At 37.5% G+C, this 12,431-nt stretch overlaps 1 protein-coding gene across 1 annotated transcript in view; it reads left to right on the top strand.

Moving 5' to 3' along the window:
- The window catches only part of Catspert (catsper channel auxiliary subunit tau), a 165,073-nt gene that overhangs the window by 4,904 nt on the left and 147,738 nt on the right, over positions 1 to 12,431 (top strand). Inside the window, 1 exon segment of the mRNA XM_076866836.1 lies at positions 923 to 1,392. Within this exon segment, the coding sequence (XP_076722951.1) occupies positions 923 to 1,392 (470 nt within the window).

Consider the following 12,431-nt stretch of genomic DNA (forward strand, 5'->3'; position numbering starts at 1 on the left):
TTCAGATAATAGGATTCAAATTTTTTAAAAATGTCGGAATTTTCATGGTTGTTCACATGAAACAACCATAAAATGGTTGTGATGGCAAAATCAGCCCTGGTTGTGAAATGAAATTATGTTATAGTAAGAAACCAATGCCTAGGGAAGGGGTCAGTTACCCTCCCCCTCTCAGCCTTTCTCCTGGAAGCCTGAGTGATCAAGAGTCCCTACCTTTTGGATTGTAGATAACTTCCCCTGGGAGTCTACTCCCTTTAAAGTGTAAACGCACCTGTGGAGGCTCAGGGCCCAAGCCTAGAGATTTATCAAAGGCCTTGTAAGAGGAGCCAGTTCTTCCCCTTATCACACTATGCTTCTGTAAACATACTTCCTGCTAGAAACCCCATTGACAATCTGGACTAGATAATTTATGACACTATATAGCCTTTAAATGTTGTGAGAAACTGTAGATGGGAGCTCAGACTTTGGAGTTTTGTTTTCCTCTCGGCCCACAGGTATAAAATAGTCTGGAATTCTCTCCGAATACCAATTGCTGCTTCTCGACCAGCTTGTTTCCTAAAACACTACAAGTGGGTTTGGAACCATACTAGAGGTTCAGAGGGAAAAGCAATATATAAAGTATTAATGTGTCTTTTGTAACAAGTAAAGTTATCCAAGTAGGCTGTTGGAGACAAAACGTTGGGGCACAGGAGATAGTGCAGAGGAAGTGATGACGGATATTTTAAATCTCCTAGAAGGAAAAGGTGCAGGGAGAAGAGTGTTCACCAGGGTTGCTTATAGGGGCAGACAAGACTGAACTGGGTCAGATGACAGCTCTGAGCAGCTTGCTGCCCACCGCAAGCTCCGATTTCCTCCTAAAGGAGAAAGAAATTGCCCGGCTAGTGCTTGCTGCATTTAGGCTCACTAAACTTGCCTACTTGCAAAGCCCCGGCCCTGGCAGCATCCAGGCAAGAACCATCAGGGTCCGCGTGGCTGCACGTGCGAGAAGCAAAGCGCGCGAAAGGCTGCGAGAGCTCGTTGGATTGCGCTGGCGCAGTAGCAAGCGGTCAGTTAAGCAGGCACAGGCAGGCCCCTGCGGAGCATGGCGGAATGGCGCAGCCACACGACACCCGGCAGATTCCCGCCTCGCTCCCTGCTGATACCCACAGCGGGGCACTTAAACTTCCCACCGCAGCCGACAACCGCAGCGGGCGGGTCCATTCCCTGTTCACAGACCCAGTACTTAAGAGGAGTACCCTGGCCATCCCGGAAGCCATACACCTGAGGACGTCGGATGGGAAACCGGTGGAGTTGAGAGGATCGGAGACCACTTACTTCCGCAGTGCCCAGGAAGCTGAGAGGTCGTCCGGGGTAACGGACAAGGAGAAGGAGACCACCGGGCATAGGCTGCTGAAGGTGAGTGCGGGCCTGCTGACTGAAGGGTGGGTCTAGCCGAGGGGGTCGGGCCGAGAACCTGGGGCCAACGCAGACGGCGGGGGAGACCTGCCCGCAGCCGGTAATATCTGAGAAGTTTACTCTTTGGGACCTGGACAGTTAGTTAACTTCTCAGAGTCTCATTTGCTAATTGTTAAAGACTATAATTGCTACCCACCTTACTTAGGGACAGCTAAAGGGCTGATGATATAATGTGATTAGTGGAGTGCAGAGAACAAGGAGCCAATAAATGTTAGCTGCTGTCCTTATCGTCATCACTGGGATCTCATCTAAATGATTACAGGGCTACAGTCTGGAAACTTTAGCTTCCTTTGTTTTCATTCCCAAGGTTCTTACATGGTGAGTCTGCAGAATCTCTGTCTGTCTGCAGAGTGAATTACTGGTCTCCTGGAACTTCTGGGTACCGTTAAAGCCTGGGGGCCTAAATGGCAAAGGAGAATCGAATTGAAATTTGCTTTGTGAAAGTTCTTAGAAAAAATTTGAGGAACTTTTATATCCTTGTTGGTCTTAAGTTATTAAGTTCTAGTATTAGGAAATCAATGGTATGCAAAAGATGAAGTCCTTCTCAGTGAAATTAAGGAGTTGAATTACTTGATCTTTGAGCTATCCTTTTAATTCCCCCAATTTAAAACGCTATTGAAGCATTGTGATGATAAATTGAGATCGTATTAGGAGTAAGCCATAAGGAAAATCATCAGGGGAAAAAAATCATAAATGTCGTGTAGGAGAGGTGTGCTTGGAAATCTAGCCCATGGAAGGTATTAGTTGTGTGTCATTTTAAGTAATTTGGACTTTTTACTATAAAATGGTGATTTCCAATATTTTTTGAGTATGAGGGTCCCTTTTTAATGTAAACAATGAAATTCCTCCACATAAAAATAAGTGATTATTCATTATTATTATTTATTATTATTCACTGATTGGGAAAATATGTAATCACAAAAAGCTGCCAAGTAGGCAGCGTGTTTCTGAAGGAGTTTGCTCCAGATCAGTGTTTCTTTTTTCCTTGGATTGTCTGTATCCAGCTCTTCTGGGGCATTTGTTAAAATGAGCCTTCACCATAGACCTCCTGAATCAAAAGGGTGGGTCCACAGTCATGTGTTCAAATTTAAACATATTCAGGTCTTTCTTAGATTCAGACTTGATAATCACTATAGAGGGAAAGGATAGACATTAATGTTGTAAATTGATGATGTAGGATGGAGAAGGAAGCAGATACAGCCAGAGGAATTGGATGACTGGATGAAAGATGAAGGAGGGATAAAAGAGAAGTCTCAAAAGAGTTTTTAAAAAAGGTTTATTAATCCAGGTGCAATGCTGCATGCCTGTAAATAGTAACTCAGGAGGCTGAGGTAGAAGGATTGCAAGTTTAAGGCCAGCCTTAGCAATTTATTGAGGCCCTAAGCAACTTAGTGAGAACTTGTCTCAAAATAAAAAGGGCAGGTGACTTTAAGTGGTGAAGCACCCCTGAGTTCAATCCCTGGTCCCAAAAAATAAAAATAAAATAAAAATAAATTATTAAATGGAGGTTACTAAGAGAATTAGATCCACTAGAGATAGTGCTTAAACTGAGAGATATTGTGGTTTATAACTTAAGTAAAAATGTGGATAACCTACCTCACGTTTTATTATCAATTCTTTGAACCTCTTTAATTCCTTTCAGTAACTCACTGTAATTCTTCAAATTGAAACTTATCTTCACTCTGGTGATTTTGCTGTCAAATCCCATAACTTAGTATTCTGTTTCCTGAACTGTAATTACTTCACTTTTCTTGCATCTGCTAGACATGGAGGATACGATGGTGAACAAACCAGACAAAGCACTTTTTCTTAGGAAGCTGATATTCAAATTGGATAGTATAGGTTATGCTGTGATAAAATAAATTAACAACAGCTGTGGTGGAGGGACAGTTAGTACTTTGGATAGGGGATCCAGAGAAGGCCTCTTTGAGGAGGTGGCTTGTAAGTGAAAACCTGAAGAATGAGAGGAGGCGAGCTGTTCAAGGAGTTGAGGGTAGAACATTAAGGTGAACAAGCATCACATATTCTAAACTTTATTCCTTCTACGGAGGAAAAAAGTTTAGAATATTCTAGGAATACAATGAATGAGAGGAGGAATGACTTGAGATGAAGTTATAACATATATTTTGTATGTTTAAGTCCTTTTAAAATATTTTGTGTTTGTGAATTGTTGGTTTGAGAGTCATGTTTATTTTTTTCCTATCAGATTATGTTCTTTCCCTTTTCAATTTTTCAAAAGCTCTATCTTTATTATGGGCATCTGAACTCATCTCTAATAAACATCACAAATATTTTCCTACAACTGACAGTTATCTTTGACTATGGTTTGCTATTCAACTCTTAGTTTCCTTGATTCTCAGAATTTCTATTCTCTCTAGTGTGTTTCTGCTCTGGGATTTATTATTTCTTTCCTTCTGCTAACTTTGAGCTTACCTTTTTGTTTTTTACTTAGTTCATTTAGGTATCAAATTATCTTGTTTATTTGAGATCTTTCTTTTTTGATGACACGTTTATTGTTATAAACTTCCATCTTGGAGCCACTTTTGCTGTATTCATAACATTTGTGTTTCATATTTCTATTTTTTCTCAAGATATTTTTGTTTCTCTTTTGATATCTTCTTTCATACGTTGTTTGTTCAGAAACATGTTTAATTTCCACATATTTATAAATTTTCCAAATTTCCTTCTATATTTATTCCTAGTTTCATACCTCTATGATCAGAAAAAATACTTGATATAATTTCAGTCTTCATAAGTTTATTAAAACTTTCTTTTGGCCTAACATATGGTCTATGCTGTAGAATGTTTCATGTGCCCTTGAGAAGAATGTGTATTTTGCTGCTTTTGGATGGAATGTTCTGTATATATTTGTTAGATCCATTAGGTCTAAAGTATAGTTGAAGTCTGATAACTTCTTATTGATTTTAATTGAAATTAGGGCATTGAAGTCTTGTACTATTGTTGTGTTGCTATCTCTTTCTCCTTTCAGTTACATTAATATTTGCTTTCTATGTTTATGTGCCCCAACCTTGGGTTTGTCTCCTTTTACATTTTTGACTTAAAGTCTATTTTACATTTTGACTTAAAGTCTATTTTGACTGATAGTATGTATAGCCATGCCTGCTCTCTTTTAGTTTCTATTTGCATGGAATATAAGCCTATGTGTGTTTTGTCTTTTTTTTTTTTTGACAGTGCTAGGGATTGAACCTCAAGTGTGCTAGGCAAATGCTCTACTATTGAGTTATATTCTCACCCCCCATGTGTGTGTATTTTTTTTTTGTGTGTGTACTGGTTATAAACCCAGGAGCAGTTAACCACTGAACTATATCCCCAGCCTACACCACCCAACATCCCATCCTTTTTTGGGGGGACAGGATCTCACTAAGTTGCTTAGGGCCTTGCAAAGTTGCTAAGGTTGGCTTTGAACTCATGATCCTCCTGCTTCAATCTCCCAAGTAGCTGGTATTGCAGACATGTCACTATGCCCAGCCCCAGGTGTGTTTTTAAAGCTGAAGTGAATCTTGTAGGCAGTATATACTTAGGTTTTGTTTTAGTCATTTGACTTTCTCTTTTGATTAGAGAATTTAATTGTTAATAAGTAAAGACAATTATTGTCCTATTGTAACTTATTTTCTGGCTATTTTGTAGTTCTTTTATTCCTGTCTTCTTCTTTTACTGTCTTCCTTTGTGATTTGATGATTTTCTATAATGGTTTGTTTTGATTTCTTTAACTTATCCACTATAAGTTTTTTTCTTTATGGTTACCATGTGGCTTACATAAAATATCTTATTGTTCTTGTATGGGAGGGTACTGGGCATTGAACACAGAGGCTCTGAACCACTTAGCCACATCCCCAGTCCTATTTTGTATTTTATTTAGAGACAGGGTCTCACTTAGTTGCTTAGTGAGACTATTGCTGAGACTGGCTTTGAACTTGTGATCCTCCTGCCTTAGCCTCCCGATTACAGGCATGTACCACCATACCCATCTATCTTACAGTTTTAATAGTATTTTAAGCCTGTAGCAACTTGATTTTAATCATACACAAGAACTCCACCTTTTTAATGCTTCCCACCCATTTTATGTTTTGATGTTACTGTTTACATCTTACTACATTGTGTATTCATTAACAAATTATTGTGACAAAGTTGTTTTTAATACTTTTGTCTTTTAACTTTTATACTAGGGTTTAGTGATTTACATATCACTATTATAGTATTAGAATATTCTGAATTCAACTGTGTAGTTATCACTAACAGTTCATACTTTTGTGTGTTTTTATGTTATTAATTAACATGTTTTCATTTCAGCTTTAAAAACTCCCTTTATTATTTCTTGTAAGACAATATAGTGGTGATGAACTCTCCCAAATTTTATTTGGAAAAGTTTTATCTTGCCATCATTTCTGAAAGATGGCTTTGCTGAATAAAATATTTTTGGTTGACAGGTTTTTGTTTTTGTTAGTCTTTCCCCCTGACCCCAACCCCATTCAGCACTTTTAGTATATTATCTCATTTTCTCCTGGCCTGGGAATTTCTGCTGGGAAATCTGCTGATAGCCTTATGAGTGTTCCATTTTATGAAATAAGTTTCTTTTCCCTTGATGTATTTAAAATTATCTTTGTTTTTTAATGGTTTTATTATAATTTGCTTTGGTGAAGTCTTCTTTCAGTTGAATCTGTGTGGGGACATATGAACTTCATATAGTAGGATGACCACATCACTTCCCAGATCCAGAAAGTTTTCAGCCATTATTTCTTTAAATAAGTGTTTTTTCCTCTTTCTCTCTTTTTGTGAACTGCTCATAATGCACATACTGGTTTGCTTGTTGGTGCTCCATGACTCATGAAGGTTTTTTTTTTTATTGTTTTTCATTCATTTTTTTCTCCTCTGACTGAATAATTTCAAGCAACTTGGGTTTGAGTTCACATATTCTTTCTTCTGCTTTATGAAGTCTACTTTTGGTATTCTTTGTTGCATTTTTAATTGCATTTCTTGTGTTAATCAAACTGAAGAGTTTGGTTCTTTTAATAATTGCTTTCTCGGTATTGAACTTCAAATTTTGTTTCTGATTTGCTTTTCTGATTTTTGTTGAGTTGTCTGTGTTTTCTTGGAGTTCACTAAGTCTTCTTAAAACAATAATTTGAAATTAGTTGTCCAGCAACTCATAGATCTTCATTTTTTTTTTATTGGAAAATTATGTTTCCTTGGTGGTATCGTGTATTATTTTCTTTCTATTTTTTTTGGGGGGGGTTATTTCTTTTTCTTTCTTTGTTTTTGGCAGGCAGGGGCGGCGGGGGGGCTGTTTCTTATAGCCTTATGTTGATCTGTGCATTTGATGGAGCAGTTACCTTTACGAACTTTGCAGACTGGTTTTGATAGGGTGGATGTGAGTAGGCTGACTGAATGGGCTGTTGGCTTCTGGCTCCAGGGAAGACCAGTGGCATAGCCTTTGTGCAGCTCTATTAGCTGGGGTCATAGTTAGTGAAGGGGCTCTTAACAGTAAGTCTGCAGACACTTCTGGTGGTATTGAGGGCTCTTGGGGTATTCAGTGATGATGGCTTCTGGGAATCTCCTGACAACTTTTTCTTCCACGAGGGATGCCATAGCTGAGGAGAATACCTCTTGGCACCAGGTTCAACTTGAGGACTCTGAGATCTGATGTTCAAGCAACTGAGCAGATTTGGAACCATTGTCTAGAGTGTGGGTGCTCATAAAGCAACAGCATCTCTGGGGTCCAGAGGCTGGGTAGCTATAATGGCAGGAGCTTTCTTATCTGAGATGTGGGCATCCACAGTAGCCTTTGAGCTGGGTCTGGAGAACAGGTATGGACAGAGTGGCCACAGAGCCAAAGTTGGATTGTGAGCATGAACAAAGCAGTTGCAGAGCCAAGATCTGAAGTGCAGGTACATGTGGAACAGCCTTAGCTCTGGGATCTGGAGTATATGTGGAGTCTGGGGAGGAATGGAATCCCTGGTCCTGGAGTGGTGCAATAGCGGCTCTTTCTTCAAGAATGGTTGCAGTAGTGGTGGTTACCTCAGTAGTGAAAGATGTGTCCACTGTAGAATGGGTCACTGGGACTGATACCAGCGAACAGTATTGCGTCCTGTTCTGGAAAGTTGTGGGTAGTCTTCAGCTGTTTTGGTAATCGAGGTCCTGAGCAGCCAAGGCTACCAGGTTCTCCATGGAGCAGGCCAGTGTGAATCATGATAACATCTACTCTGTAGGTAATACAGATAGTTTGTGCCCTTCATCATTGCTCCTACGTATCTCCACTAAACTGATCTCCCTAGTGACCCACTGTTGCTTTACTATTTTGATATAGGTTTCTAATTGGACTCTTTTGTCCTCCTAGAGCTATTTTTGTTTGTGGTTAGCTGATTTTGTGTGTATGTGTGTGTGTGTGTGTGTGACGGGAAGAATGCTAGTATCTCCTACTCTGTCATCTTGCTGATATCACCTTTCTATTATTTTGTCTTTAAATGTTTGATAGAATTCACCAATGAAACCATCTGGGCCTGGGTTTTTCATTGTGGGAAAATTTATAATTATTAATCCAATTTCTTTTTGTAAATCTTTTCATATATTCTTTTTCTTCTTGAATCAGTTTTGGTTATTTGTGTCTATTTTTTTTTCAATTCATTTAAAGTGTCTAGTTTTTTAATATAAAATTGGTGTAGTTGTAGTAGTTACCTTACACAGCAAAATGGACTTTGGAAATATAATGAAATTTAGAATACTGATATGGAGAGATTATTCTGGGTGACTGTGCCCTAGATGTAATCAATGTGTCATTAAATGAGAGTGTTGGAGATTTGGACACGAACAGAAGGGGAAAAGGCAATGTGATTACAGAGGAAGAGATGGAGTGAGGCAGTCACAAATTAAGAAATGTTGGTTGCCATCAGAATCTGGGAGAAGCAAGAACTTCCTGTAAAGCCTCCTGAGGGAGAATGCCAATGGTAATCATCTGATTTCGGCTGAGTGTTACACTCAGACTTCTGGTACATGTTTGGGATCTGGCAGTTTAAAGTCTTCAGAAAGGCAGATTTAGCAAAGCAAGATATTATTATAGACATCTGGGGCTGGAGATGTAGTTCATTGGTAGAGCACTTCTATAGCAATTCATGAGACCTTGGGTTCAATCCCTTAGCCCTGTAAACGTATACACACACACATACACACAGGCATCTAGGTGCAACACTATAGAAGTAGTCTAAATTTCTTTGATTGTATAACCTTTATTAGTAGAAAACACGAGTATTTATCAGTGTTTCTATGTATATTCATACATTATTTAAACATACTATAATTTATTTGTAAATTCTAAAATACAAAAAATTAAAAAGTACATGAATGAAGACACGAATTGGTGTCAACATACTTTATATACAACCAGAGATATGAAAAATTGTGCTGTATACGTGTAATAAGAATTGTAATGCATTCTGCTGGCATTTATTTTTCAAAAAAATCAATAAAAATGATCAATAATAATATTTCCAAAAATGACTTTTAGCTGTATTTTATTTATTAAAAGTATAAAACCAAAAAGCATTACTATGTTTAAAAAGTGTGATTTAACACTTTGTGATACTATGATTTGAAGGTCTGGTTCTAAAGTCAATTTATTTCAGTGTTTGATTTTCAGTTCTGTTACATTTGAACATGATATCTTTAAAGATTTGAAATTCTGTATGGAAGAAATGCTTCTTGGTTGGTAAAATCATTATTTTAAGTTTCTATTCTGTTATACAAAAATTTTAGTTTCAGTAAAATTCCATCTCCTATGATTAAATTAATGCTTGTAAACCAATTGGGAAGTATTGCATTTTATTTATATTAAAAAGAAAAATGATTTCTAATCTTCTGAAACTCTTGGAGATTTTTAAACAAGAAAGTTGTTTCCAAGTTTTTAAAATATGAAGCTATGATGCTGTACATTGATTGGCACATCATTTTCACACACTCAAAATAATGTTAGATGGAAATATTCCAAATGCTTTCAAATGTTCTCACTTTAACGTGAGTATATTTCAAAAAGATGTTTCTTTTCCTATTAATTATTAAAGTACCATGACCTGACTCTGGAAGGACAGATTTTTTAAATAATGTATTTTAAAATATCTACTAGTTTATGTACTAGCGCCCATTTGTCATCACAGAAAAGCCAGTAAATTTGGAACATTTGTCTTTTTATAAAATCAAAGTGTGTGACATTTCTTTACATTTTTCAACTTTTTTGTCTTGTGCTAGGGTGGGAACCTAGACTCTGCTATTTGCATATTCTACCACTGATCTGCACCTCCAGCTCAAAGAATTTAAATGTTAGGGTTAGGAAGAAGAAGTAGAAGCTAACACACCTATATGCCTGGCACAAGGTAAACATTTAGTTAAAAGTGTTTTCTAATTTTTTTGAGACAGGGTCTCGCTGAGTTGCCCAGGCTGGCCTCAAACTTGCAACTCTCTTGCCTCAGACTTTTACATAGCTAGGATTACAGGTGTGCACTATCATGCCCAGTATATACCATCTTTGTTATTATTTTATTTCTTATCGGTTGTTTAGCAGACTAGATATTCAGTTATATAAGGTAACACAATTGATCAGTCCACTTAATTATCAAATGCAGTGCCCTGAAAAAACATAGAAAGTATGAGGCACTGTTATGAACCCAACTGAGTGTGAAACACTTCCTTAGAGTATTTGTCTGCTGCCCACAGCCAGCCAATTTACATTTACTTTCTTGTTGATTAAAAATGAAATTTCTAATATTTTCTCCTGCAACTGTAGGGATAAAGCCTAGAACCTGCTGTGGGTGTTCTTGTTTTTTCTTAGTTACAGAAAACTCCAGAGGATAAAGAGGAGTCATTGCTCTTGAGCTTGGTAGGGAAAAAGAAGATTGAAAAATATCTTTTTTGGGCTAATTCCACATACCTGTAACTTGTGTGATGAATGGTAGGATCTGGATAATCAAATCAGTTAACTCATCTTATGTGGAAGTTGAGTTGGAGGAAGGTTGACAAAATTTTCCCTTTCTGGCAATATTTTTTTCTCTTCAAGCCAATTTTTAAAAAAAAAATATTTTTAAATTATATTAGGAGTCTCCCTGAGAACTCCCCGGGCCTTTCAAACATGGCGGTAGGCAAATTGCCAGTAGGCAGCTAGAACTCCCCGGGCCTTTCAGATAAGGAGCCCTTAATGCAACATGGCGGCAGGCAAGTTGCCAATGGGTGGATAACAAGTTGTTTTGAAAACCTTCTAATTGGTCCTCCTGTCTTCGGTGCTCGTGGACAGTTCGTGACCCCCATGAATCTTATGCAGTGCGGACGTGTGTGCACAGTAAGATGATGACCTGACCTTTACTATGATTGGCACCGGGAGCTTCCTGGTTTAAGATAACTGACTCTCACTTTCTATATAAGCTAGAACCAGCTTGCAGTAAAGTGCTTCATCTTTGTCACTGCTATCTGTGTGTGTGCATTTTAATCTCCGAAGACAAACCTTGGCCTTTCAAGTTATACATGGGTACAATATCTTTATTTTGTTTATTCATTTTTATGTGGTGCTGAGGATCGAACCCAGTGCCTCTACATGTGTGAGGCAAGTGCTCTGCCACTGGGCCAAAACCTCAGCCCCCAAGTTGTTTTTAATTAGAACATTATGAATATATATTAATAGTGGGATTCATTATTGCCATATTTATACATGTCCATAATATAATTTGATCAATTTCATCCCCCAGTCCCTTCCCAATTCCTCTCCTCCCCACCCCATGTTCTACATGCTCTACTCTGCTACTGTTGTTATTGTTACTATTTTGGCAACCATTTTTATATATTGAAACTGCAACTAGTTTTTACTTACCTGTCTTCAATACCAGACTGAAACTCTTTGAGAGTGAAAACACTTCAAGTTGGAAACTACCTTGTGCCAGGCATATAGTTGTGTTAGCTTCTACTTCTACTTCCTAATAATTATTATAATAATTAATTAATATAAGAATAGTTAGTGCTCAATTAGGGTTATAATTAATTAATATAAGGATAGTGAGTGCTCAGTTAGGGTTAGGAAGTAGAAGTATTCTAGGAAAATGCAAACATGTAGGCTAGTAGGTCTTCAAAGAAAAATATGGAATGGAGCAGAGTGGATCAGAAAAAGTCATTGGAGAAGGAAGTGCAGAGAATGCATATGATACACAGACTTTTTAATAGAAGTGCCACAAAGGGCTTCTGTTCAAGGTGGAGCAAGAGGTATAGAGATGAATGGCATGGTGAAATTAACTGAAATCAAAATTCTCTGCAGGTTCAGGAGAAATTCTAGGTGGAGTCAGAGGCTTTATGAGATATGTTTAGAACTGTTGCTCAAGATTCTGATAGGAATTTGGCAAAGGCTTATTTTACTGATGCTGCTGCCACTGAAAAGAGGTCTGTTCAGCTGAGGAAGGAAAAAGGTAGTAATGTGAGCAGGGAGGCTCTATCTCATCTACCCACCCCCCTCTCAACCTCCAATAACCAGCCTTCTACTCTCTACTTCCGTGAGTTCATTGTTTTTAGATTCCATATATGAGATCATGAAGTTTTGGTCTTTGTATTCCTTTATCAGTTAGCATGATGTTCTCTAGGTTCATCCATGTTATTGCAAATAACAGAATTTCCTTTTTATTTTTTAAATAAAAAATATTTACTTCATTTGGTATCATGCAGCATCTTTCAGAGTTCCATATAAATTTTAAATAAAGAGGTTAAGTAGAAACATTCAACTAGCAACACAAATACTTACATTTTTTTTTCCATATGGGAGGAAGTTATCTATATTACAACCATCTTATTCATTATAGAGGGTTATGTGAAACAGATTGCCTTGAATTTTAAAATTTCTATTAGAAAATCAGACCTGGAGTTTTTTTTTCCTGCAGAAATTACATATAAATTTAACACATTCATTGAACCTTATTACAGGCATTTTAAAATTATTTTAT

Source organism: Callospermophilus lateralis, chromosome 9, assembly GCF_048772815.1.
Source record: "Callospermophilus lateralis isolate mCalLat2 chromosome 9, mCalLat2.hap1, whole genome shotgun sequence".
Taxonomy (NCBI): Eukaryota; Metazoa; Chordata; class Mammalia; order Rodentia; family Sciuridae; genus Callospermophilus; species Callospermophilus lateralis.